Source organism: Eucalyptus grandis, chromosome 10 (genome assembly GCF_016545825.1).
Source record: "Eucalyptus grandis isolate ANBG69807.140 chromosome 10, ASM1654582v1, whole genome shotgun sequence".
In the NCBI taxonomy this organism is placed as follows: Eukaryota; Viridiplantae; Streptophyta; class Magnoliopsida; order Myrtales; family Myrtaceae; genus Eucalyptus; species Eucalyptus grandis.
The window spans coordinates 17,667,547-17,693,362 of NC_052621.1; the positions used below are offsets into that span (position 1 = coordinate 17,667,547).

The 25,816-nt window shown below is 38.9% G+C and overlaps 2 protein-coding genes across 5 annotated transcripts; one reads left to right on the forward strand and one right to left on the reverse strand.

The window, feature by feature from the left end:
- Window positions 1–1,457: 1,457 nt before the first annotated feature.
- On the forward strand, window positions 1,458–6,960 carry LOC104422079 (zinc finger CCHC domain-containing protein 8). 2 transcript variants are annotated; one of them, XM_039303668.1, is made up of 10 exons: window positions 1,458–1,699; window positions 2,087–2,525; window positions 2,694–2,775; window positions 2,913–2,985; window positions 3,193–3,273; window positions 3,526–3,662; window positions 5,268–5,520; window positions 5,732–5,795; window positions 6,007–6,295; window positions 6,404–6,960. In XM_039303668.1, exons 2-10 carry the CDS (start codon window positions 2,132–2,134, stop codon window positions 6,633–6,635), a joined length of 1,605 nt encoding a protein of 534 aa, XP_039159602.1. In that variant the 5' UTR covers window positions 1,458–1,699; window positions 2,087–2,131; the 3' UTR covers window positions 6,636–6,960. The 2 variants fall into 2 exon arrangements, with proteins under 2 accessions (XP_039159602.1, XP_010032604.2); XM_010034302.3 differs by having other exon boundaries at window positions 1,460–1,699; window positions 6,007–6,960.
- Window positions 6,961–8,244: 1,284 nt separating this feature from the next.
- LOC104422080 (histone acetyltransferase HAC12) lies at window positions 8,245–20,500 on the reverse strand. Of its 3 annotated transcripts, none has more exons than XM_010034305.3 (15): window positions 20,306–20,500; window positions 18,189–18,395; window positions 17,952–18,060; window positions 17,324–17,615; window positions 16,035–17,242; window positions 14,672–14,968; window positions 14,312–14,590; window positions 13,983–14,111; window positions 13,100–13,300; window positions 12,863–13,005; window positions 12,321–12,621; window positions 11,011–11,150; window positions 9,711–9,789; window positions 9,221–9,598; window positions 8,245–8,599 (listed from the first exon to the last, which is right to left on the reverse strand). In XM_010034305.3, the coding sequence occupies exons 2-14, from the start codon at window positions 18,368–18,370 to the stop codon at window positions 9,230–9,232; spliced, it is 3,729 nt and encodes a 1,242-aa protein (XP_010032607.2). In that variant the 5' UTR covers window positions 18,371–18,395; window positions 20,306–20,500; the 3' UTR covers window positions 8,245–8,599; window positions 9,221–9,229. The 3 variants fall into 3 exon arrangements, with proteins under 3 accessions (XP_010032607.2, XP_010032605.2, XP_039159198.1); XM_010034303.3 differs by having other exon boundaries at window positions 9,203–9,598; XM_039303264.1 differs by having other exon boundaries at window positions 9,198–9,598.
- Between the last annotated feature and the right edge of the window lie 5,316 nt (window positions 20,501–25,816).

Below are 25,816 nucleotides of genomic sequence, written 5' to 3' on the forward strand. Positions count from 1 at the left end.
CTCCTTCCTCTGGCTGACAACTTTAAAAAATTATTTGAATTTTTTAAATAAAGAAATAAAAAAATTCAAAAAAATTTAAAAATTTGAAAAAAAATTTTTAAAAAAATTGCCATGTCAACTTTCGCCAGACGGCCAGTGTCCACGTTAGCGCTGGCCGGCCAATTTTGGCTAGATGGATTAAATTGGCACAATTGTAAAATGTTTATAACTAAATTGGTTTAAAAAAAAAGTTTATGACTAAATTCGCACAATTGCAATAAGTTTATGACTATTTTGATAATTCTCCCAAGATGGATATGTTATCACACAATAATAAAAGGGATTTCCTCTTAGACTTTGGGTGCCATTAAATGGCTTTCAGGCCGCAAAAACCTTATGATCTACAAAGACCCAAAGTGATAAGTGGAGACTGGAGAGGTTACTAGCTAACCAACTCATCTCTAGGATTAACAAGATCATTCTAATTCTTTAATCCTTAAAGATGTGTTACGCGATTTGTATCTCTAATCATGATGAGATTGGATATGATATAACACGAAATCCATGAATTTTGTTATATTATATTCGTTATTTGATGAATTGCAATAATAAAATTAAATATTTTTATATCTTATTATGCTCATTGTCTAGTATGAGAACTTCGAAATATACAAACAAATATAGGAAGAATCTCTCATGATTCAATGCTAAAAAAATTACAAATGCATAAAAGAGACAACTTCATTAATCAATCCATGATTATTGATTATCTTAAATCTTAAACAACAAAGGAGTTCATTGAAGCATTCTAGAACTACATGTTCAATTATGATAAGTAAACAAGCTATAGTAACAACGACTAGATCTCATCCGGCGCATGTCAAATCTAGGAAGAGAGATAATTCAATTTCGCAATTCTGAACAATATATTAATTTATCTTTCTCACCTACTTCATCTTTATTTACTTTTTTTTTTATTATTTCTTTTTAAGTCCATTCCATCATTCCTTAAAATAATTTAATAAGTAATACCCTATACTATATACCTAAAAATATGCGATAAATATAAATACTAAATATATGTTATAAAATAAAAATAAATTCAATTTTATAAATACAAATATAAATAAGTAAATACGAAAATTGTTGTTATTTTGAACTTACCTTTTATATTAAAATTCAAATGTCATTCAAACAGACTTATTATTCTGCCTTTTTATTAACTTAAGAAATTAATCACTCGTAAAAAAAAAATAGTTTTTATACACCATAAACATAAACAAACCCTGATTCTTCCATAAGACATTGTAATTCGGGTAATATCACTCTCACATTCAATCTCACCCGGTCTTAGGCAGCAAACGCATCCCGACCGTCAAACCTCGAGGGGCTCACCGTCGCCGCGACGCACGCAATCGCACCACCCGCCTCCGAAGACCTCGTTTTCGCACTCGCTTTGTCCCGGAGTGCACACCTTCCTTGGTCTCTTCTGAGTTCTGACCCCACCTCTCCGGTAGTCCCGTCGCGTCGCCATTCTTCGCTTCGATTCGGTAAGATCGTTAGTGCGCGGAGGCCATAGCCAAGCAATTTCAAACGGAGCCCTAGAAATTCCACCCCCCCTCCGCTCCTCCTCCTCCTCCTCCTCCTGCCAGCACTTCGCCGGGGCTTCGGTGGCGGCGGCGCGGCCGGCGATCTGCGGATGCGTTCCCCTCGGCTTCCGGTGAGGTTCCACGTCCCGAATTCACGAGGCTTCGCTTCGCTCTGCTCTGCTTTGCTTTTGTAGTGGCGCTCGTTGTTTGCGGGGTTGTGCGGGTGGTTGCGTTCTTCGTCTTCCCCCGTGGGACGCGACGCTGAGTGATTTCAGTGAGATGCGCGGTGTTTGTGGCCAGTTTAGGTGTCGAGCGGCAGTCTTTCGTCGTTTCTTTTGCGCGGATTGCGGAATTTGTGGATACCCTTTTTCCTCCTCCGAGAGTTTGTTCAAGAGTAGAGATGATCGTGTTTCTATTTTTGTTTTTGTTGTCTGTACTGGTTGTTTAGGAGTGTGCTTTTGCGAGAGATGTGCCGATATGGTTGTTGGGCTGATACCCTCTAGTGTGCACTCGTGCAGGGATAGCGGATTCGATCGAATTATATAAAAGGGTGTTCTTTCTCTATGGAGACGGGGGACGTGCTTGAGCTCCCGGCATCCTCCAACTCGGGTAGTGGGAATGAGGATGATGGGCGCCTTAGTAATGACCGCGAGCCGGGTGAAGTTGATACCCTCCAATTCGATGCTGAGGATAAAGAGGGACAGAAGGAGGAGGACCAGGGGCAGGGCGACTGTAATGTTGGACATGAAGAGGGAATTTTTGTCATAGACATGGAACTTGACGAGGAATTAGTCGGCAGTTCATCTCTGGCCGGAGTGAATGTTGAATCGACCGAAACTGATTCTGTACAAGTTGTGGAGAAAAATGATCGTTTGAGCTCTGGTCTGCAAGCTGAAAATGGTTGTGCTGCTGTTGAAGAGAAATATGCTCATAGCAGTCATGTGGTGTGTAGCAATTGTATCCTAATATTGACCGTCGATATTTCATCAAAACTACTAAATAGGAGAGACAAATGGGTGCGGATATCAGTGGCTGCATAGAAGATTATCCTGCTGTAGGTTTAAAAGTTTTACCTCTAATTTGTAGCTCCATGGTACTTTTGTTTTCTGTAACTCAACGCCCCAGCAACGTCCGGTCACAAAAGAGCGCGAGTAACGTGTGACGAAGAGCAACCATCTGTTCATGTTGCGTATAGTTCATTGACAAGGTCAGCTTAGAGGTTTCCAGCCTTATCAGTTTAAGTTTTGTTTAATTTGTTGACTTTCACTGGTGGAAATAGATGTGTTGTCTGCTTCAGTGGAAAATCATTTTGTTGCTTTTGTAAATGAGTGGATACTATTGCAGAGCAAGCAAACAAAAGCTTGAAGAACTGTTGCAGCAATGGTCTGAGTGGCACACTAAGCATGGTTCTTCCCAAGTTAGTATTATATTTGTCTATTTGTCGAATCCCTCTGATGGTATTAAAGTTCTTTACCGTCTTTATACCTTTATGTTATTATGTTGATTCATTTGCTTGATCACTGGGGTAGTCTCAACATGATAATTACTTTGCTTTCCTTGGTGGGATTGAGAGCTTGCTGTTTTGGCTAAACGTTGGCTGAGTCAAGAACTTCATTGTCTTCAGGATACAGGTGAAGCTTTAGAGTCTGGTGAAGAAACATTCTTTCCTGCGCTGCGAGTTGGCATGGAGAAGCAGTCATCAGTAGTGAGTTTCCTTTATGTTTTATTTTTCTACTGCATGTTCTTTATCTCTGTATAAAGGTGGTAAGAAATGCAGAAGCTTCATCGTGCTTGACAAACTTTGTATGACTCTTAGATACTGGTGCTTGCTTTGACATCTCCTATTTTTGCAATCATTGAGATTGGATTTACCATTTAAGATAGCAGAAGTTTCAATTACGAGTTCCCTTTCGTGTGTTATTTTTAATTTCTCTTTCATTTGTCATTTTATGTGCAGTCATTTTGGATTGACCATCAAACAAGAAACGTGCTCAATGATGGGGTTATCACTTTAGACAGTAACACCGTACCTCTTTATGACCGTGGTTATGCACTGGGCTTGACTTTGGCTGATGGATCAAATAATGTAGCTGGGTAAATTTCTACTGGTATTTTGATTACAATAGACACAGTCTCTTTTCCCTGTTTCACACATTTAACAGAAGTGGGCAAGCGCCCCAACAAGCTGCCACAACTATAAACAAAGTCCATTGCCTTGGTGGGGTCAACTGCTTGGATATTCTCCTCCCTTACAGTTTTGTGATTCTTTATAACATTCATATGTTTAAAGGTTTTTTCATGCTTAAAAATTGACTAATGCAGACACAAGGACACAAGTTTCATGTATGTTTTGTAGTCCACCCTACTTGATTATCTTTTGACTATAAATAGCATTGCTTTTGTTTCCTTTTGCAAAGATGACTTAGTTGCTTTGTTCTTGAAACTGTTAATGACCCCCATGGTCATTTGCTAAGCTATTTTAATGTGCTTTCAAAATGTGAAAGGCTAATATGTTTCAATTTCCCAAGAGGCGTGAAATTATTGCAACTCATTCATCTTCAATTCATTGAGAATTAAAATTGTGCACTTCTTATGCTTAACAAGGAGGGGCCCTAGGGGATTGGAAAGGAATGTCTCTAAAGAGAACCATGTTCAGTGATGGAGTTTTGATCGATGTTAATTTGAGTATGAAGAAATCATTAATTTTGCGATACTAATGGAGATTAGGTGGCTTGGTTGATCTATATGCACCCCCATTTTTTCGCATGCGTCTCGATTCTTCCAGTGGGAGACCTGCAAACCAACGTATTGCCAGTACTTAAGTACCAAATTGTATAACTTGATCATTCTCCCATGTCCAGACATATGAGCAATTAAGATTAATTTGTGATGCCATCTTCTTGCCAACCTGTCACTATTCTTACCGAACATATATGATGCCAAAAGAAACATAAAGAGTGCCTTTGGTGCCCTTGTTAAGTGATCAAATCAGAAAATTGGCAATTTGGAATGCACCTGACCTTTCTTGCCATGTGTATTCAATGCCGTGAATGAGCATTTCCATGTTATTTGTGCTTAACTAGTGTGTGTATTGCGCCATCAACATCTTCTATGTTAAGGAAGGATGTGAAAATCTGGTACTCAGGGACAGGAGTACGTTGCTGGTCATATGTGACTTTGAAAAGCAGTCACGTTGGAATTACATTTATGGTGTTGGATTGGTTGTCGGTATGGTTATTAAGTAACCTGGTTCAATTGACCATGTTCAATGTGGTTAATGAGATGATTAAAGTATTGCAACTTCACCATTATTTTACCTCTTTAAGACTTTTACCTCTGGATTTGTCCCTGACCAAGTGTTTGCATTATAAGTTAGTATGACCATGTACTGGAAAGAATTTTCTGTGACGTTCTCTGTTTGGTCTGTGGAGAAGATCTCCTTTGTTAACGACTCTTCTGTTTCTCTATTTGGATCAAAGCGGACCTTCATGGAGGACCTCATTTATAAGATTTGTGGATAAGCGTCCATATTAGGAAACCATTGGATATTTTTCCCCTTACCACCTGATATTTATGCTATAGTACATTCCGGTGGTTAATACATTGATTAGTTTTGATGAATTTTAGTAACTGGAGTTGTAGCATTTGTATCCTCATATGACTGGCATATATGAACCAAATTGTATATTTATTTTGCAGACGTCTGGAGATAATCGAGGATGCTGCTCGCTGTTTCAACTGTGGTTCTTACAGCCATTCCTTAAGGGAATGTCCAAAGCCTCGAGATAATGTTGCTGTCAATAATGCTCGAAAGCAACACAAGTCCAAACGAGGTCAGAATCCTGGTTCTCGTAATTCTACCAGATATTATGAGGACCCTTCTCCTGGGAAATTCGATGGACTGCAACCAGGCACTCTTGATACTGAGACACGGCAGCTTTTGGGTCTTGGGGTAAGATGATTGCTTGGCATTGATCTCATTTGAGGGTAACAAGCAAGATGTGCCTAAGTAGTGAATGTTAACTCACCTTTTAATTGATATCGAAATGAGTTTATAGGCATTCTCTTCATTTGTGCATATAAATTCAGTTAGGTCCAGCCGTAATGCTCTGAGCATATTTTTGTTTTGTGGAGTAATAATTAGTTGCTTATCTGAAATGCAGGAGCTCGATCCACCCCCTTGGCTCAACAGGATGCGGGAACTTGGTTACCCTCCAGGATACTTAGGTAACTCAGATATCTCCTTTTCTACTTCTAGGCGTCATGGTATGCAGGTTTCTGTGTGGGAATTAATTTGTTTTTTTCATTTGACTCTTCTCTTGCTTTAGTTTTTCTAAGGTGTGATTTCATTGTCCTTAAATAGAGAGGACCCGCTGTATTTAGATCTGAGCCATCGTACTGACTGGATTGAAACATTAATCTATTTTTGTCAATGCAGATATTGATGATGAAGATGATGTGTCTGGGATTACCATATTTGCGGATTCGGAGGTCTCAGAAAAGGGTGAAGATGGGGAAATTGTGGAAGCAGAGCGAGAACCAAAGAAGAAAATGACAGTCAATTTTCCTGGAATAAATGCACCTATTCCGAAGAATGCTGATGAAAGACGTTGGGCGGCTGTACCCTTGAGGCCGGAATCATCTAGACACCATCGATCTTATCAGAGATCAAACCATTCCACCGGGCTTGTTGAAAGGGCACATTATCATGAGCATAGATGGTCTGGGTATGTGAGAGATGACTTCCCTCCTGGTTGTGAACCGGGATACAATACTTCCATATCTAGGTACCCCTCAGCATCGGATCGTTTCGATTCTACTTTGTCTTCTCGCAGTCCAAGAAGTAGTGTTCAATTGCCAGGGAGTCCTCCAACTGGATGGTCCTCATATGAGAGAGGTGGAAGGAGCCCATATGGAGATTTTGCCAGTCGAGGTCCCCATAATTCACCTGCCGATTATGGCTTGTCTAGATATGAATATTCACGGGACAATAATCGGGATTATTATGACTTGGATCATCCACATGAGGACAGGAATCATGGCCATTGCCACCATGGTCGGAGATGAATGGCGATGACTTGGATTTGGATTTTGCTGGAGAGAAGATACTCTGGTGACAGATTAATTTGTGACATCGCCATTGCTGACTGACAGATATGATACCTAGTTTAATATGTTGTACTAAGATGGTCCTAATGCTGCGCAACCGCTTTTCGTTTCTTTCTTCTTCTTTTTTATGATTTTTTTTCCCATTTCATTTTTGTCATAGGGGCTAGAGGACTCCAAACAAATCAAATCTCTTAAGGTACTTAGCTGATTCTTCTAGCTTGCGGTTTGCTGCTGGAAACATTTACAAGAATGCAATAGGAGGAACATTTTAGTTGCAATCTAATTGGGAAGAAAATAGATGATTTAAAGAATCTCACATACATCGTGTCTTTGGTATATGGTTTCTGCGTTCGAATAAAGATTTCACAGAAAATAATCTGACGCTCAGGTCTTGGGCTAGTCCACGTAGATGCATCTCTTTGCATACCGGGTTCAAACCCAAGCATGCATGCCTGCACGGTGAGAGAGGCATTACCCGCTCTGGACATTAGCACAAAGAGAGAGCTACATGATACATTTTATTCAAACTTTTTGTTGTAACTGCATATGATGCGGGAGCAAAATTTGAGGAAAATAAAGGCCCTTGACCTGTTCGCAAGGTAGAAATCTGGAAGGAAGAAGTAGTACGGAGATCAAAGGCTATGTTGTTCAGTCTTTTGGCTTAGGTGCTTCAGAATGTCTCTTTGACGGACTGGAAGGCGGAATTTGGATGCCTCTTGGTAAGAAGTTCAAAACTACTTCGTAACTGGTACGCCGCTCCTCGTCTTGTGGGGGAAGCATCGAGTAATCCGGAGCGATCTTGACTGGGTTTGTGGCGCTCGCCGTACTTCCCAACAGGAAGAGTTGGAGGAGAAAGAAGCAGCGGATGAGTTGAATGCGAGGAGGAGCCATTTCGGTATCGATCTTGACGAGAGACAATTCAAGCTGAACGTGGATTTTGGGTCTTATATAGTAGAAAGCCGGACGGGCGAAATAAAGAAGAGTTGGTCGAAAAGAGTGCAAGAGATTGTGACGTGGGTGATTTACTTGCTTTTATTGGGATACGATTTGTCAATGGTTGACAAGGATTGGGTGAAACCTAAGTACACCAGTTTCTTTTGAGAAAAATTAGCACACAGGAAACATAAATATGTTGACAAAAGGACAGACCAGATTAAGGAAACCTGGAAAGTTTGTACCAAGGAAGATATGGATTATTTGCAAATTAAGCATTTCTTGCTGTTCTCTCTTTCACGCCACGCTTTTAATCGTCTTTCACTCATGAGGCAGGACATTTGGCTGTATGTGCAATTATGCATACATGGGGGAACTTCCAAGGAATCGCACCATACTTTACCAAAAGTTACTTGACCCTTTCAAAAGCATTTCTTCCCGATACCTAAATCCATTTCTTACGGAGAACGTGAACATCGCATGCCATATACTACTACCCGTGGACTCGCTTCGCAAAACAAAGTCTCTTCAAAAGAAAAAAAAAATTTGTGCAATACTCGGAAAGGACAACAAAATAAAGACATACAGACAACGCAGTAGAACCAGCATGACATCTCTCAGAATCACTAGAATGTAACCTCCAAAAACATTGGATCACTAGGGATTCTTCCCGTTTTAATGTCATGATACATCACCTCACTGTGTGTTTATTTCTGCAAAAGGATCAATGCTTGAAAATAGATCTATTATGTTAAACTCACGTATAATTCTCAAGGTAGATGAATTCCAGTTTTATATACAGGTGACCCACCTCACTTTTGGCACAAAGATCTCCCCTATCTTTTTGAACTACCTATATGTACAAATGACAGATTAAACACTACTCGCTTTGCTAGCATTGATGATAGCGGCAGCTCCTCAGGCTTTGTCAACTATCCAGCGGAATTAAAGATGAGAGTAGTTCTGCATGCTTGCTGATGCTGACATCCCTGAAAATGTCAATAATTCATTTATTTCATACCAACAAACTAGTATATAATTTTGTAGTTGGTCGCTGAAAGTTGATACTTGGTGGAATGGATGGAAAATATAATGCACTTTCATGCAGATAACAAATCTTCAAAGCACAGCAGGGACAGGTTCTTTAGATAGGTTGTCATGCCTTGCTATAAATATCTGAGTAAAATGCAGAAAGAGGGTACTCTAGAGTTCTGAGATGATTGTAATTTGTAGAGCAACAATGACATATAAATACACTAAATGCAGAGAAATGCTGAAAAAGATCAAGGAATTTCTTTTATCTGTCTAGAAAGCACGTCATATTTCACAATGTGCCTAAATTGGCATAGTGATACAAAAGACCAGTCAGATATCCTGTAAATTACCCCAACAGTGTAGTTGCATAGTAAGCTGCCATCATATATCCAGGAAAGGAAAGATGGTGCTTGCAACTTATTTTTAGGAAGCTGTCCAGATTAGCAGGGAAATGTTTCTTTAATTGGTTAACTTGCTTAAAAATGTTAACAAGCAATTCTAATTTCAAGACCGTGATGCAGCATGAGGAAATATGTCATAGCATTAGCTTACATTACCATAAGTTTCAGCCTCACATTATGTCTCTATGTCCCAGGTTCAGGCTGATGATGTGTAGTGGAAGAACCTTGAGTCAACTGGTGGTCATGAACAAAGTTCTTGTGCCGATAGCACACTTCGCAGACACTGAACTCTGGGCAAATCTCACATCTCCAACTCTGCTTCAATGCAGTTAACTTCCTGCAAATGCTACAGGAAGCCCGACCAGTTATATCCTTTGGGTTGCCAAGGTAATGCAGGATCATCATGGAGGAATACTTGGCATGTCGGAGTGTGTTGAATTGGTATTGATTTTCCTGGCAAAACTTCAAAAATGTATGACGACTGTCAAACAAAGAATTTTCCAAAGTGGTATCCTCATCCTCTGTATCAGAAGGCACACCATTCACCGGAGCCTGAAAGCATATAAATGATTTAATTGTAACTATAAACCAATAAATTTTCATAATGTGCATCACTGTGAGTTGTAAACAACAAACAAGGAAGACTATAACTTCTGCAACTAACCTCAGAGACCGAATGTTTTACTTTCTCATTTAACATGTGGATGTCAGTTCCATAGAGAAGTTGCTCAGCATCATGGCATCTGCAACAGAAACAAAAAAGTTTAGTTAGTCCCTAGCAATTTGTGTATGTGGGTCAGAATCGCATTTTAATTGTGTTAGCCTCAAAGTATCGTTGCTTATAGCTAAGCAATTATAATGAGAATCTGTCAATTCAAGTTGATCTACATGTTAAGTGTATCATATTGTGTCATATTCAGGTTTTTTCTTTGTATTTGGTATTTTATCTTGTGTCCTCCGTTGTATAAATGGGCCATGTGTGACATTGCCAAGACTAATTTCTAGGTCACAGATACAGATTTTAAGAGAGAGGTTAACATAGGTGATATGAGAAAGACCACAACAACCAGATATGAACATAACGATGAAACAGATCCTACAAATGAAAGGAGTGAAACCGGAACCCTCCCCGTGTAAAATTATGCTCCTTGATTATTACCACAGAAAAGCAAGAGAACAGCCTCAAAGTTTAAAAGACTGATTCTTCTGAGTAATGACAATTCGACAAATTATGCTACGTAAAATCGATTGCTTAGCTATTTGATCCCCAAGATTATCTCTTTAGATTGTGCCTTAAGCCTGAGTGGAGTATCTTAGTTGAAAGGGACTTGAACAACCAGTTTTTGCTCTCACCCCGAGTGAGATTATCTTATTTGAGAAAACCAGCAAAATCTAAGGTTGGAATGAAGGTGCCACAAGACTGGTAAGAAAGGGCAACTCAACAGTGATAAAGGGCTCTCTCTACACAAAAAAAACACCAAGTGAAAATGTTAAAAATTTCAATACTAATAAATGTCATAAGGCCTCACATATATGAGCACCAGAAGTGACTAAACACACCACCTAACATGTCATGTGTTTCAGATGGCAAAAGGTTAGTCATCTTTCCTATGCTAGTTTTCTTTATGGGATGCAATATGTTTATATGATTGCGAAGCATGCTAAAAGCTCCACTTTCCACTCAGTATGAGTTCTCCGCTCTAGAAACCAGTGAAATCGGTTTTTGGTCTAGTTATCATAACCATGATATGCTTCAAGAAATTTCAATGCATGAGCTGTGGTAACCACACCACATTTATTGACCTTTTCTATGAAATTTCAAAAATGAAAGGTGAAAGAAGCATAAGGAATATAAGTGGAGAAACAACTATAATGGGCATACTATTACAGGGAGCCCCATGAACACTGGCAAGCAATGTCCAGGAACAGAATGATACAATGGGAAAATCTTATTTAGATATTACCTCTTGCATAGCTGAAAATTTTTGCATTGACTGCAGAACCATCGTTCTGTAGACAGTATAACTTCACGGCAGTGAGAGCATACATACTGCAAATGGACAACAATGAAGTCTTCCTTGGCAGGCAGGATTTTTTCCCCAAGCTATTATCAATAAGAGAAAAATAATGAGAGCATAATTTAAAGATACAGAAAAGAAGGTAAAATCAACCAGCCATGAAGTTGCTGAACAGATATCATCATTTCTCTAATAAATGAATCTTATTCAGTCTATGACACAAAATGACAGCATTATATACTGCTCAGTTAAACAAGCTGATGCGGATCTTGACATTTAACTTAGCCTCTCGTATGTTCAGAAAAACACAGGATTAGAAAATGCCACTAGATTTGGCACCATCTAATGAAATAGCATCTTTTTCTTTTTGGTAAAAAAAAAAATCAAAAAGAAAAAGATTGCTATTATATCAGAATGAAATAGCAATCTACAATGGGATAGTTCCTCATGTTAATTGTCTGGAACCATTGTGTCCATACAAAGTTTCAAGCAATTAGCCAAAACCTTGTAGATATCTCGTGACTCCCATTTCTTCATGAGTTTAAGAAAGGTCCAAACAGAACCTAGTGAAACTCAATTATAGCTATGGAACTGTAGATCTCATGGAGTTAGCATTATGCAATTGACATATGTAGACAGAATAGGAAATCTTCAGGGAAAACATAAGATTGCTTATTGTCGTACAAGGATCCCGCAGAAGTAAAGCGACAACTCAAACAAAACATGACATGACATGCAGTCATCACAGCACCAATTGCAGAGCACAAAAGCAAGTTAGAACCTACAGTCCTCAGCTTTAACAACTTATATGGATTTTAAACTAGTCCAGTTTCATCCATGCACTGAGCATCCTCTGCATGCGTTAATTTTGTTAAGAGCTTTAGATCATTGGCAAAGAATAATTGATACTCAGTTATTCGATTGCAAGTTCAGCAGTAATTTAGGAAGCAATTTGCTTGCAATGAAGTGCAGTTGAACCTACACAAAATAGATCAGAAAGCTCCGGTATACAATTTGACATTTGGAACCTGGGTTGCAAAGAGGGAATTCTTCTTCCTCATATTAAGCTCTGAATAAAAGTAAACTGAATAACTGGGAGGGAAACAGAGGCAGAATCTGTATACACGTTCATACCAACAATAATAGGCTAATTAAACCTCCTTGTTGTTCGGGTGTCTGGCTCATAGGTTATAATCAATCTAGAGGCCAGAGCAACAGTACTATGTATAACGTTTGAGATGAACAAAATGAGATACCTTTTGCATGAAAAGAATGTCTTTTTTGGCACCATCAGAAGAGCTTTTATGTCCCATGGCTTTCAAAATTCTTGAGGAAATTTTTTGTCCTTTCTTTTGCAAGTCATCCACATCTTTTTGTTCAATATCCTTGATCAAATTCTCAGCAGAAGCAGACCAATAGTCGCCTTCAAAGTATGGCAAACGAGCAGCAGTTATCTTGATCATACCTCTTTGAGGAGGAAGAAAATAGTGATCGTAAAGATTTGAAGTGCTTATGACTATATTTTCTTCAACTGCCTTATGCAGCATTGACTGATACCTGCAAATACACAAAAACTATTGGTGTGATAGTGATACATTAAATACAATCATAGGAATGTTTAGCTTTTAAAATCCCAGAAAACAGAGTTTGACATGATAAGCACCGTATGGCCAAAGGAAAAAAAAGAATAACAGAATAATCAGTGGGAAAAAGATGGGCATAGTCTTTTGAGAAGGCATGTACATGAACAAATTGATAAACAGACGACTGCGGAAGGAGAAAGGTAAATGGGACAAACCATTTCCGCAGTTTCTGATTATGTGGAGTTTTCTGATTTTCAGGATGACAGTAAAACAAGTAATCTTCCCCTTTCAGAGGAGGGCATGCCCAGATAAAGCAGCTTCCAAAACCTCGTTGCTTGCAGCATTCGAGATAGCCAATCTGATAAAAGACGACAAAACAGTACTTCAGGAAAACAGTACAGAGCATGCTGAAGCCAGAAGCTGACAGAATAGCAAGAAAGCAAACTAATTACCAATAATTCATGGTAAACAAAAGTCCGGAGTGATTCTCCAGTCACAGTCACTATCTCTGGCTGAAAGTACTTGACAGAATCAAGGTACGAGATGTACACACAACGTTGATTAGGGTGTCCACAATCCGAGCCAAATTCTTGGACATACGCGCCAAAAATGAGGATGTCTACCCCTTCAATCTTCTGAAATAAAAGAATTACCTGAAAATGCAAAACTTCATATAAATTTTATTGGCCTACTCACAAGTATGATCAGGGGCAGTACCAAAAAAAGAATTGATCTTTCCATCTTTCCAAAGGTATTGGCTCCAAGAAAGAGTGCATAAAATCTATGCAGACATGTGTGCATTTTAGTATGTAGAACTTAATTTACAGTTTTTACAATTTATGTGCATAACTCCCCTTGCAAGATTGAGAGGTAATTAATCCTATAAAAAGAAATAGTTTTGATGAAGGAAAAGATCATTTTTCCCTGCTTTACTCGCTCCGTTGATATAGGGACAAGAGGATTCATGAGTACATAATGTATGCACATGTTACATATAATAGCTATTCTTATGATCATCAATGCTACTAAATGAACGTGTCTTATACACAAGAGTCCTGCATGAGGGAACGTCAAGTATCTTGTCAAAAACCTGGATATCAAAACAATGCAGAGCACCATTTTAAGTACTAAAGGATACAGACTCCAAAGAAATATGTATACATGATGGCACCAGACCATTTACCAGTACATAATATAAACAGCACACCATGTCTATTACCAATTCTTATAATCATTGATATAGCTAAATGGACATGTTTTTGAGCACAGGAACACTAAATGGCAGAAGGTCAAGTAAAAGAGGTATGTTTTCCAAAATGTAATATCTGATTTCACCTTTAAACAGTATGGAAACTCGGCTGGATAATTCAAGTGAGGAAAGGTATCCAAAAATTGCTTCTTCACTTCCAATTTTCTTTTAGCAGAGACAACCACTCTCACTACAAGATCTTCAGCACCAGGAACCTAGACATCAAAATGTAGGATCGAAGTGAAAAGAATATAGAAGATCCATATTTCATTAATAAAAATTGCAAACATAATACATGAACCTCCATCTAATGGAAGTTCTATGATTTGTTGACATGATAATTACTAGAGGTAACACATTTTCACAATTCAGTAACATTGTTGTGTATCAAAGCCTTCACTGATTAGCACTTTACCTCGTAAAAGCCCTTTTTTGAGACTTTTGCTCTCTGTTCTCTCTCTTCCTTGAGACGCCTTTGAATTCTTTGCTCTAAGCAACCACCGAGCTTGGTTCTTGGTAGATCTCCAGCTCTAAGAATACCGACCTTCAGTGGTGGAATGAGAGTAGCATTTCCAATTTCATTTAAGGAGCAAATGGGGCATATATACTCAGCATTTCCTCCTAAATTTCTTTTATCGTTAAAAAGGGCACAAATCTGGTGTTGCCAGGCTCCACACTTATCACATTGAACCCACTGCACCAAAATGCCACAATGAGAGACTAAACTTCTGATCCTTATAGTTTATGAAATAGACATTTGATCGAATTAACTTACTGATTCTTCAATTTCCTCATTATTCTTTCTCTTGTGAAGCTTGGCCTTGGAAACAGAAATTCCCCCGCACTTAATGGTTCCACCTCTGCAACAATTGTGGCACGATGCGCAGAAAGTACATTGTACGTCAATTTCATTTGACGTACAATAATAAACTCCATTTCTTTTTATTAAGACGTTGCATGATGAGCAATATATGGGTGACGGAGCAAAAAGAAGCTTGACTGCTCCACATAGCTGGCATGAATTCTCACGTATGGAATTTGGCAGATCATTTTTCATTTCCTTTTCTGATACCTGTTGTCAAAAAATGCATGAGGAGTTATCAATCAACATTTATATTTATTTCAATTTATGGTTGAAAATAATTTCCTTTCCTTGGATGTCATAATCTCTGATCATGAGAATGTTCTAAGCACATCACTTTTCCCATGGAATACAAATCAACATGTCTATTACTCCCAAGCAGTTTGAGCTCATGTTCGCCTAGGAATTTGACACAAAGTGCAGCTATTCTTATATACGCTAAAATTTAAAGGTTCATTGAGCACTATTGTATTTATAAATACAAAATAAGTTTATCTCCCCATCTCCAGACAGCACAAATGGCAAGATTAATTAATATCTACTTCCAGATTCATGCATACTGAAGCTCTCCATCCAGTAGAAAATACTCGAGCCCAAAAGTTTTAGGTTGAATCATAGTCATTGGAAGTAGTCTGGGATTGCATTGCAATGATAGTTCTTTAAAAAGATTTCTGTCATAAGTCTGCGGGCATCTGAGATGTTCCTTTGCTTTTATTCTATTGAAATGAGCACAACCACATGCATGAGTTTATAACTATCTTGGATTAAAAAACAAAAAAAATCAAACAGCATAGGCTTCTCCTCCTCCTAGTTGTGCTCCCACCACAGTGACCCCTGAAAACTGGTTTTATGTCCAAATTTCACCCTAGAAGTTCCTATGCCCTTCATACTTTGCCATCTACTAATAGAAAGCTTACAACAAAAGGAACTTGGAAAAACAAATCAAAGTACATACTCTGCATCAACCATCGCAAGATATGATAATCTCTAGATGCTGAGCAGTAGCCAATGTATGAATGAAGAGTATTACCTTCATTTTTCATGGAAAAACAAAAAAAACAAAATGAAGCAAAATAACGATGTAGTCGAGGTTAAGCATTACTAGACATTCTCAAGGAGTACCCTAGTTACATACGCATACACAAACAATGCATGTTAATCAGATGAACTGGGAAAACTTAGAGCCTCAATGAGCACAGAGAGTGCATAATGCATATTCCACGAGAAGTAAATGAAGATTGATTACCAAATGAGAACCGAATCATTCCCCACTAACCTGATGAACGCATCGCTTGAGGCCTGCTATATGTTCCTTTATTTGCTCTTTGGTGAAAAATTCCATCAGTGAAACACCTCTAATCTTGGATTGCTCTGACTCAGCTCTCCAGTTAGTAACATCCATCATTGACACAGTTTTGTTCTCAACTTCCCTATTTTCCTCACCCAAATCATTCCTGAGTTGTCCCACCTCCTCAGTACCAGCTCTATGCTCTTCTAAGACAGCATGCAAACCGCTGGACCTTATTCCAACAGAGTCAACCGAATGATCAGCGATAGTCGAACCAATGTCCATGGGGTCCAAGTCTTCCACAACAGAAGTATTCAGGAGTTCTTCTGATGGACTATCATGAATTTCTACATTTGGCACAAAAGAACGATCCAGAAGATTCTTAATAGTTTCAAAAGTGGTCTGTGTATTTGCAGAGGGACTTGTACTTGGTTTAGTTCCAAGCAACATTACTTTTTGAAAAGATGTGGAAGATTCAGGCAAGTGCTGCAAGCCTGGAAGTCTTCCAGCAGTGCAGTCTTGAGCCATTAGTGGATCAAGTACACAAGAAGTTCCCTCCTTAGATGAAGGGAAACAAGAAAGAACATCCATCTTCTGACGTTTTGGGCAGGAAGGAGCTATTTCTGGGGATCTAGATATTGGCTGACTGTAAAGAGCTGATTGAGCACATAGGCCTCGAGAAAAGCAATCATTACACTGACAAGCATGGAAGTGTGCCGGATAACTTGCCCCAGCATTTGTAGCAGCTTCAGATGAAGATGGCAAAGTGCTTTTCAAAGGAAAAGCAGACAGTAATTGGTATGAAGGGAGCTCAACAAGTCGAGGCTCTGATGCCTGAGAGGATGGAGTGAAGTAATCAAGCACAAGACCATCAGAAGGGACCTCTGACTCCAATGGATTAACAGGCTTCACACTATGCTGATTGTATACTTGCAAGTTCTGCTGACAGCAGAATTGTTTCTCCATACGATAATCTTTAAATAAAGCCTCATTGCAACACTGTGAACTAACACGAGGACAGACTGATCCACCATAAGCAGCAGCATTACAGGGAATATGATCCAAGTAGATCGAGCTGCTTGAAGTTTCTGTGATCGAGGAGACAGTGTCAGCTGCAGCAGCTGGAATATGCATTGGCCCATTGTTGGAGCCAATAAGCACTTTATTAATTCCTTGCCAGTCTACACCAGCAGATCCTAAAGAAAATAACCACTTCCTCTATTAGTTAATCAATTGAAGATCAATAGTCCTCTATTGGTTAATGTATAAAGAATCACCTGATTGCTCTCGTAAGTTCACATTCTCAAGCCCAACTGCACCTCCTGATGAGAAACACCGGTCCAAGACTGCATCATAAGCGACATTATGGTTGTTTAAGTCACTTGAAGGAGCATTGGGTGCATTTGAGGTGCCCCTAGCAAATGAACCTGCACTTGGCATAATGCTGAACATGGGGAATGAGGAAGTTGCACTTTCATCCAATCTTTCAGTGGTATCTGATTTGTCAATCATTCGTGCAAGCAATATCTCCAACCGAATATTGAGAGTCTCCAGGTTCATATAGTCAACCTAATAACCATTTGCAAAATGAAAATCCATTAAATGAACTATGAATTAAATGAACTTTGTGAAGCAACTGAAAGTATAACTATCCATCTTGTGCACATGTGCAACCCAAACCACAAACCACAACAGCAGAAAAAGAGTCGGGGAGGGGGGCGGGGCTCCAAATGTTCGCCTATACCAGCCTGCTGAGGCTTATGAAAATGTACATGCACTTGCTGGACCACATGCATACCATATGGACATAATTATGAGATGTAGGGCATGGAAACCAACAAAAATAATTTTAAATGAAACAAGAACTGAAATTCCCATTCCAGCTCTGAAAAACTTAAAACAAACCTCAGAAGCAGACTCCATGAACAAATTCTCCTCCAAATCATTTGCAAGGCCTACTGCCAGTGATTCCCAGTCCTGTCTTACATTCATGATCCATGGGAAAGCTTCCATTCTGCAGGAGCATGTGAGCAGTCCTAAGAACTTATGAAAACCTTTCCTCAAAGGGTTCAAATTCCAAAGATTTAAAATTAGAGAGAAGATTTAAAAAAAAAACTACAAAAATTTAAATTGGAAACTTACATTCTCCTTCTAATCAGATCACGACAGCAACCGATTTGTGGATTTTTACGCCAGTCTCTAAAGGTACTTCTTGCAAAGTATTGGGGTGGAACATCACCTCTTGACTGCAAGACGCTGTTGGGGAAGAAACCGTTCCAGCTCTGGCCAAAATTTTGACCAAGCATATACCCTTTTCCCAGCATTTACAATTACTTTGAGGATCTCACACTGCAAATTGGAAAATATATATGTTAAGTGTAGTTATGACATTTCAATGGGATCAAGCCAACTAATTTTAGTCTTCTCATTTTAACCACTTGCATTAGGAGGGAAACATATGTGTAGTAACAACTAAAAAGTACATCAGCATCTTCATCATGATGAGTGGGTAAAATAACTGAAAAATATATTGAAGATTGAAAAGACAAAATGATGCCGGCAGCAAACCTTTTCTTTACCATGTGGGATTTGATCCAGCTCTATGTTTTTGTTTTTTAGTGTTTAACCTCCTACAAGACATTAAGTGTAAACCTTCCATTAAGAATATGCTTCCTCTTCTGACCTTCACTCGTTTGACAAGAAGCGCATACAAAATGCAGCATTTACTTAAGGAATTCCACAGGTAGCAGGTTACATGTCTAAAAACACCTTAAATAAAAAATCCCTCATCTAATCTTTGACAGCAGCAAAACATATTTCCTCTCAACATCCTACTTAATCAAGTCATTGGTAACCCTACATTTTCATGTATGCATACACATGCAGTAACGTGATTGGTGTGCATTCCCTTTATTTATATCAAGGGTCCCAAAGCATTCTCCTCAATCTCGACAGACATGAAATAGCTTTTTCGATTCTATCATCTCTGGCATTCTGTAAGTGACACAAATTTCAACCCTACTGATCAATGGAAAGACAGAACAATGACATCTAAAGGCTCGTGTTTTAACAACATTCCATCTCTGATTTTTTTGCACCTTGAGACTCTGATGTTCAAAACTGATATATCTGTATTAAATCTATTAAAGGAAAACCACCCGATACAATATTTTCCTTCATATTTTGATTCTTACATTTTCCCTTTCAGTTTCGATTGAAAGCAACACTCATCGTGAGATAGAAAAAAAGCACGGTGTGTCATTTTCGAGGGTGATGATGGCGGCTTGAGGACTGGACACGTCAAACTTAGCATCAATGGGATTACTATGATATAAAATTTAAAAAAGAGAGCTTTATGTTTTCCTTCCCCCAGAAAGAACAGGTGAAAGGAACTACTTGTTCCCATCAGCGAATCAGGTACCTTTTTTCACAATTGGAAGGGAGCCAAAATGCAAAATATAATGTTCGTGATATACCACTGCGAAGTTTTTTCAGTTTACCCCGGCGACCTTTCTCCAATCTACATCATCAGTCAGTTGAAGTCAAGCAATCCAGACAACATTCTGATTAAAGAGACAAAAGAACTAAGAAAGAGTGGCCAAATAACCAAAACACATCTTGGAAAAGGAAAATTCTAACTATGTCCATCGGAACATTATTCACACTGAAAACAATAATTGCACACTCTCAAACTGTAATAAATAAGGCATCAATTCATCCCTAGCCCATAATTCTGTGACGACTCAGAAGCACTTCTCTACTCGAATCTAATCCTGTTAAGCGCTCAGACCACTCAAGAAATCGCAGTGACAACATACAGCCTACCCTGCACGAGGCTCATCCAATCAGCTCCGAGGCGTCAACCCTCTTCGTAACCGGCAAAACAAAGGAGCTCCCGTAAGAGCACGACCCCTAATTTCTCGAACCTCGTGGCAGCCACCAACACCAAAGATTCTGCCCAAGATCGAAACTTTCGGGCACAAGCTCGCGACTTTCGAACAGATTCCAAACCCCGCACGCCAATCAAGCCTTAAAGCTCAACTGGCAACGATCACAAGACACTCCCCCCACCATCCCGACCGACCGATCGCCCCCCTCTCGAAGGACGCGATCAAACGCGAAGCTCACGAACCCACATTGTCGCAGACACGAAGAAATCGCTCCAGAAATCCCGAAAACAGAAAACGCAACGCGCGCGCACACAGGCATGCAGAGCGAGCGAGCGAGAGAGAGAGAGAGAGAGAGAGCGAGGGACTCACGCGGATGCAGCGGCGGGGGGGCGCTGAGCGATCGAACGGGAATCGATCGACGGATCGTGCCCTAATTCGAGCGAAGAGGCGATTTTAGGGAAACAAGAAGGGGAGAAACCGGAAGGTTTCGGAGTTCTTGTTTTTTTTTGGCGGCAAAAATCGTTTCCTCGCGAAGTCCAGAGAGAGAGAGAGAGAGAGAGAGAGATTTTTTTCCTTTCTTTTTTATTTTGTGTGGGTCGCGTTTGACTCACGTAAGAAAGGTAGGGTTGCAGAGTTCAAGGGAAAACGACCGACCGTTTATGTACGGGAAGGGAGATGGGGCACGAACGCGTTTCCTTGTCCGAGGTCTAGTCTCTGTCGAATCTCGGAGTCCACGGTTCCGAGGCGGTTCGATGAAATTTGGGAGGAATTCTCCGGTGAGCTTAAATTATATTTACCGGATAATTTTGAATTGTCAGATCTTTGTGAGATTTGCGTGAAGGTCGAATGATATTTTACTATTTTCGAAGGTTCAAATTCAAGTGTGATAATTTTTCAGTAGTCAACAAATTTGAGCTACTCGAATAAATAAATAAAAAAAAAAGGAAGATATGAGCATGTATCTAGAATATATCTTGATGGTTGCATTTTGATTATACGTGTTTCGTGTGATATGTGTCGATATTTTTGAAATAAATAGTGCTATTGAATTGCAAAATGTGCGGAAAAGGATTCATGTGTAAAAATGAATTTTCAAGAGACTTGCGTCGATTTTTATTATTGTAAGATCTAGTGATGAGCTAAAGTGGTGATGTAATTGACCCTCAATGGTTTAGAAGGCATTCGTGTTTCGAATCATCTAATTCTAATTCGTGCACCTTGACTTAACATCCTAAGTGGGACGTTTTCTCACTTCTTGAGATCATTGTAGTCGAGAGTCAATTTGTGCTTTGGTCATAAAGCTATCTAATTTAAGAAGGAAATCAACTATCTTGATCTAATAAAGGAAATTAGTTATCGTACGAAATAACACAACTTCGGATAATATTTATAACATCTAATAATATCTTTAATAATATTCTCAAATGGGGGATTATCTAATGTTCATAAAAGCTAGAGCATCTAGCTAACATGTGATAGTGCAACTTTCTTTCAAAGACCATGACAAAAACGTTGTGTAAACTGGACCATACAATGGATAATTAATATAGATTTCTCGAATCAAATTTAAACGGAAAGAATTGTTGACAAACCTAACATAACAAATCAAATACAATTCATATCATCGCTTTATTTTTATGTTAGAATCATCGCCTGATTGGACAAGGGTTGAAGAAAATATGATCAAAAAGTTGACATATCTTTCTTACACAACCTTGATAAAAACTATGTAGCTGCCCAACTTGAATTTTCGCAAACTAAACTGCATCAAACTAGGTTGCTCGATGAAGGCGAGCTCGACTTCGATGCTCACAACTGCCTAGACACTAATCAGCAACTTCACTTATTAATCATGCTCAGAATTGAAAGAGAGTCGCCAGTAGGGATTGTTGAGAGTTGACAAAATTTGAGCTGAAGATGAGGTGCTGTGGATTGGAGCACTGTGACACCATAGAAAGCTAAAGCTAGGATTTTGATTTGGGTCCTTCTCTCTTGGAAGATCTTCAGAAAAGATGAACAGAGAAAATACTCAATAAATTGACTTTCTAATGTGATACAATCAGCAGATATTTATAACTAAATAAAAAGTACAGGGAAAGAAGCAATTAATTCTAACAAAAGATTAGCTATTTTAATCTAACAAGAAAACTAGTTATTTAAGGAAATAACAGAATATGAAATAATATCCTTAATATCTAAGGATATCTATAACAATATTCTCTTACACAAATTTTTTGATACCCATAATATACTTCAACAATAGGCCCAGGCAATGCTAATTAGATTGCATCCTAGGGTGATCACATCAGCCATCTCTCCCATTGTCAATAGCATACTCCGATAGGTTAAATTGGAAGTAATCTAAACTTACAAGGGTGTCTCAGTGATTGTCAAGAACATGAAGGGTGTCATAAGAATTAAATTATTCTTGCCTCTGTGAAGTTTTGGTGTGGCACCAACCCAAGAACTATATTAGCAACGACGACGACCAATGTAGGTACCTCCCTTGAGCGTAATCACATAAGTCTATTTATGGAGAAATCTTCTTGGGAGGGGTCAGTCAATCACTATGACTCGACTAATGTACCAGCTGGACATAACCCCCCTTTCGATGTGGATTTGATTGGAGTTAAAATTCTTAACTCAACAGGATTCCAATTTCTAACCACCTATAGCGAAAACCTCTCTACAGTAAGCCATTATATGGGCTAGCTACCACCTTCGTAGTCCTCGTTAGCAACAACTCTATGGTCTAACATCAATCGATTACTATGTATCGATTGCAAAGAAAGATGTATCCTCCTCATTTAACACAAGCTAATTGCCTCGACATCATGTGCGATAATCTAATGATGAAGAAGTCACTTGTTTTTTATAAGGTGACAAATTCAAGTTATGTCATTAGCAAATCTTAGGATTGTTTATGCCACAGACATTTATGACCTGATGTGAAGAGAATCCTAGTTTTGGGCGTTGCCAACCCGGCCCTTTAATTACTAGACAAATTTTTATAATTACGACTTTAACCAAACATTTCACAACAATTGTTGGAATGTCGAAAGAGATAATTCTTTGGGTAGTTTCTCCTCATGGTTTTACTTTAAAAAAAAATAATGAAGACACATAATTAGACTCAGACGGTTGGAAATCCTTGGAATAATTGAAAACATTTTTTAAAAAAAGTCTGTAGTTGTGACAAATGGTCTGAATCGCAGCAATGCCGATGTCTATCTAGTTCAAAGAGGAAACAGATAAAACCGGGTCAACGACAAAGGAAATAACAAATAAAATAAAAAAACCCGTTAGCCTAGAAACTTGGAATGGGAGGGTCCACCAAATTTTGAACTTCTCTTGTCCGTACAGCTCTCATGCTGTCTGCAACGGCTATTTTTCACATGCCACGACACGACGCAATCATGTTCCCGTCAATATATAATGCCGTGTATTCAAAATCACCCCTTTTTCTTCTCTCGCTCACGAGCTCAATGCCTCTTTTCGACAAAAAATCATACGCTAATCAATTAAGAATGTGCAAGTTTATGGTCCATTTATTTAACAAAGAACATTTTTTTTTTCATTTTCTGACATTTGGTTTTCTTAGGAAAATTAATCAATGGAATGTTATTTTAGTCAATGGAAAAGTTTTTCTTATCACAACTTAAATTTAAAAAAAAATTAAAGAATGGGAAAGCATATTTCCTAGTCTTAAAGGTCCTTTTTTTTTTTTTTTAAGGAAACGTTTATTATGATAAAAATAAAATTTTCAAAAAATCAAAATTTTAATTATTTCATATTTTTAAATTGAAATTTATTCATTTTTCTTTTCTTTTTATTTCTCCTTCTTTCTCCACCGGCCTCGGCAATGGCCGACAGCCTAGTGATCGGCCATGACATGGGCCAACGAGCTCGAGGCTCAATTGAGCTAGGTGAGCTTGCGGCTCGACCGAGGTTGGTGAGCTCGGGGCTCACTAGATCCAAGTGAGTTTGGGCTTGGTCAAGGTTGATGAGCTTGTGGCTCGCCCGATCTTAATGAGCTCGAGGCTTGCTTATTGCCATCGCTAAACAAGCCTTGAGCTCACCTATGGCCATCACCGGCTGGTTGTGGTAGAGGTAAGGGGAAAAAGGAAAATAAAAAATAATTAAATTTTCGAATTTTTCAAAAAAAAATAAAATAAGAGAAAAATAAAAAGCAAAAAATAATTAAGAATTCAATTTTTTTTATTTTTTTAAAAATAAAAATTATTGAAATTCGAATTTTGCTTGAAATAAATTCATGAAATGTGACTAAGCTAACGAAGAAAAGTCCCATGAAAACTTCCACGCTTACACATGGTAATAGACACGCCCCCACGCTTTATATAGCCCAAGAAAATTAGTATAAGGTAATCAGTCAACCTCCACAAAAGCGGTTTTGTGGAAAATTCAGCGTTTTCCTCTTTGATTTATTGATTCCATGAAACATTGATATCCCTTTTTCTTTTCCTTTTTTGTATCACTAGAGATCTCAAATTCATTTTTTTTTTTTTGTTGTGTCGTCGAGGCCTGAAATTTTTACCCACACAATCAAAAGATCCTAATTTTTGTTGCTCCCATGTAAATTTGGAATATTTATGACACGAGAAAGATTATTATGAAATTGGAGTTGTGGTTTTTTCTTTTTGTGGCTGACAAATATACTCTTATCCCGTCAATACAAGTTCAAGAAGTTTTGGTGACTCAAAAAAAAAAAAAATTAAGATATCGATGTCATGATAATTATAGTTTGAAGTTTTTTGTGGTATTTTTAGTTTCCTGTTTCATTGGGACATACGTTCAATGTTTCCGTCTCTCCTAGAGAATTTTATTACTTGGTTCAACCAATTGGGCGCTATGAAATTTCACTCTTTTTCATTGTAAAATTTCCAAGTGACACTTCAAGCCCTGTGACAAGTCCCTCGGAGATTAGATTGGGATCGGGGGTGCTAACCCGGGATATTTCTTATGATGCCGGGTACCGTTTTGAGATATATATATAGGGATGAAAAGGAATAGGATTGGAGAGAGAAGGGGTGGGTTAATAAAAGATAGAAAAATTGAATGGAGTTTGATAAGAGAGAGAGGGGGGTGAGGGAGGGTGGGAGAGCTTGTGCCCATGGATAGAAGAACAAGATTAGTATGGATCTATATACCCATACCCAAAGAGGCACAATCACGGTCTCAGTCTCAGCTTCTATGTCTAGATATGCACAGTACGAGAGAGAGATCTACGAGATAACAAGCAAAATAATTACACATATGAAGACGACACATAGGATTGACCTAATAATATCGGAAAAAGTGCCAAAAAAGTCTTAAACCTTTTGTTTTTGTGTCGATTTAGTCCTAAACCTTTTTTGTCAATTTAGTCATAAACCTTTTACGTTATGCCAATTCAGTCCTTTCTAGCCAATTTTGGTTGGATTTTCTTTTGGATGCCGATCGGTGACGTGGCTTTGATTGACACTAATGTTGATAACTTTTAATAATATTTTAATTTTTTTGAATTTTTGAATTCTTTTTCTTTTTCTTTTTTTCTTCTCCTCTTCTTCCCCAGCCGATCGCCGGACCTCGGCGACCGGCTAGAGGTGACAGCTGGCGAGGTCAAGGTCGACCTCGAGGCCTGGGCAGTGAGGCTCGCCCTTGCCAGATCTGGCGAGGGTCGAGCCTTGCCCATGGCCAACGAGGGCGAGCCCCACTAGCTCGGCGCAAGGAGGCGGCCTGGGGGGGCGGCGAGGAGGCTGGGGTGAGGGTACAAGGACTGCTGCATCATCGCCTGCTGCCTCAACCTCTGCTCCTGCTGCTGCATCTTCCTCCAGCTCGAGCTACCGCGTTAGATTTAGGGCTCAAGGTCGAAGAAGAAGA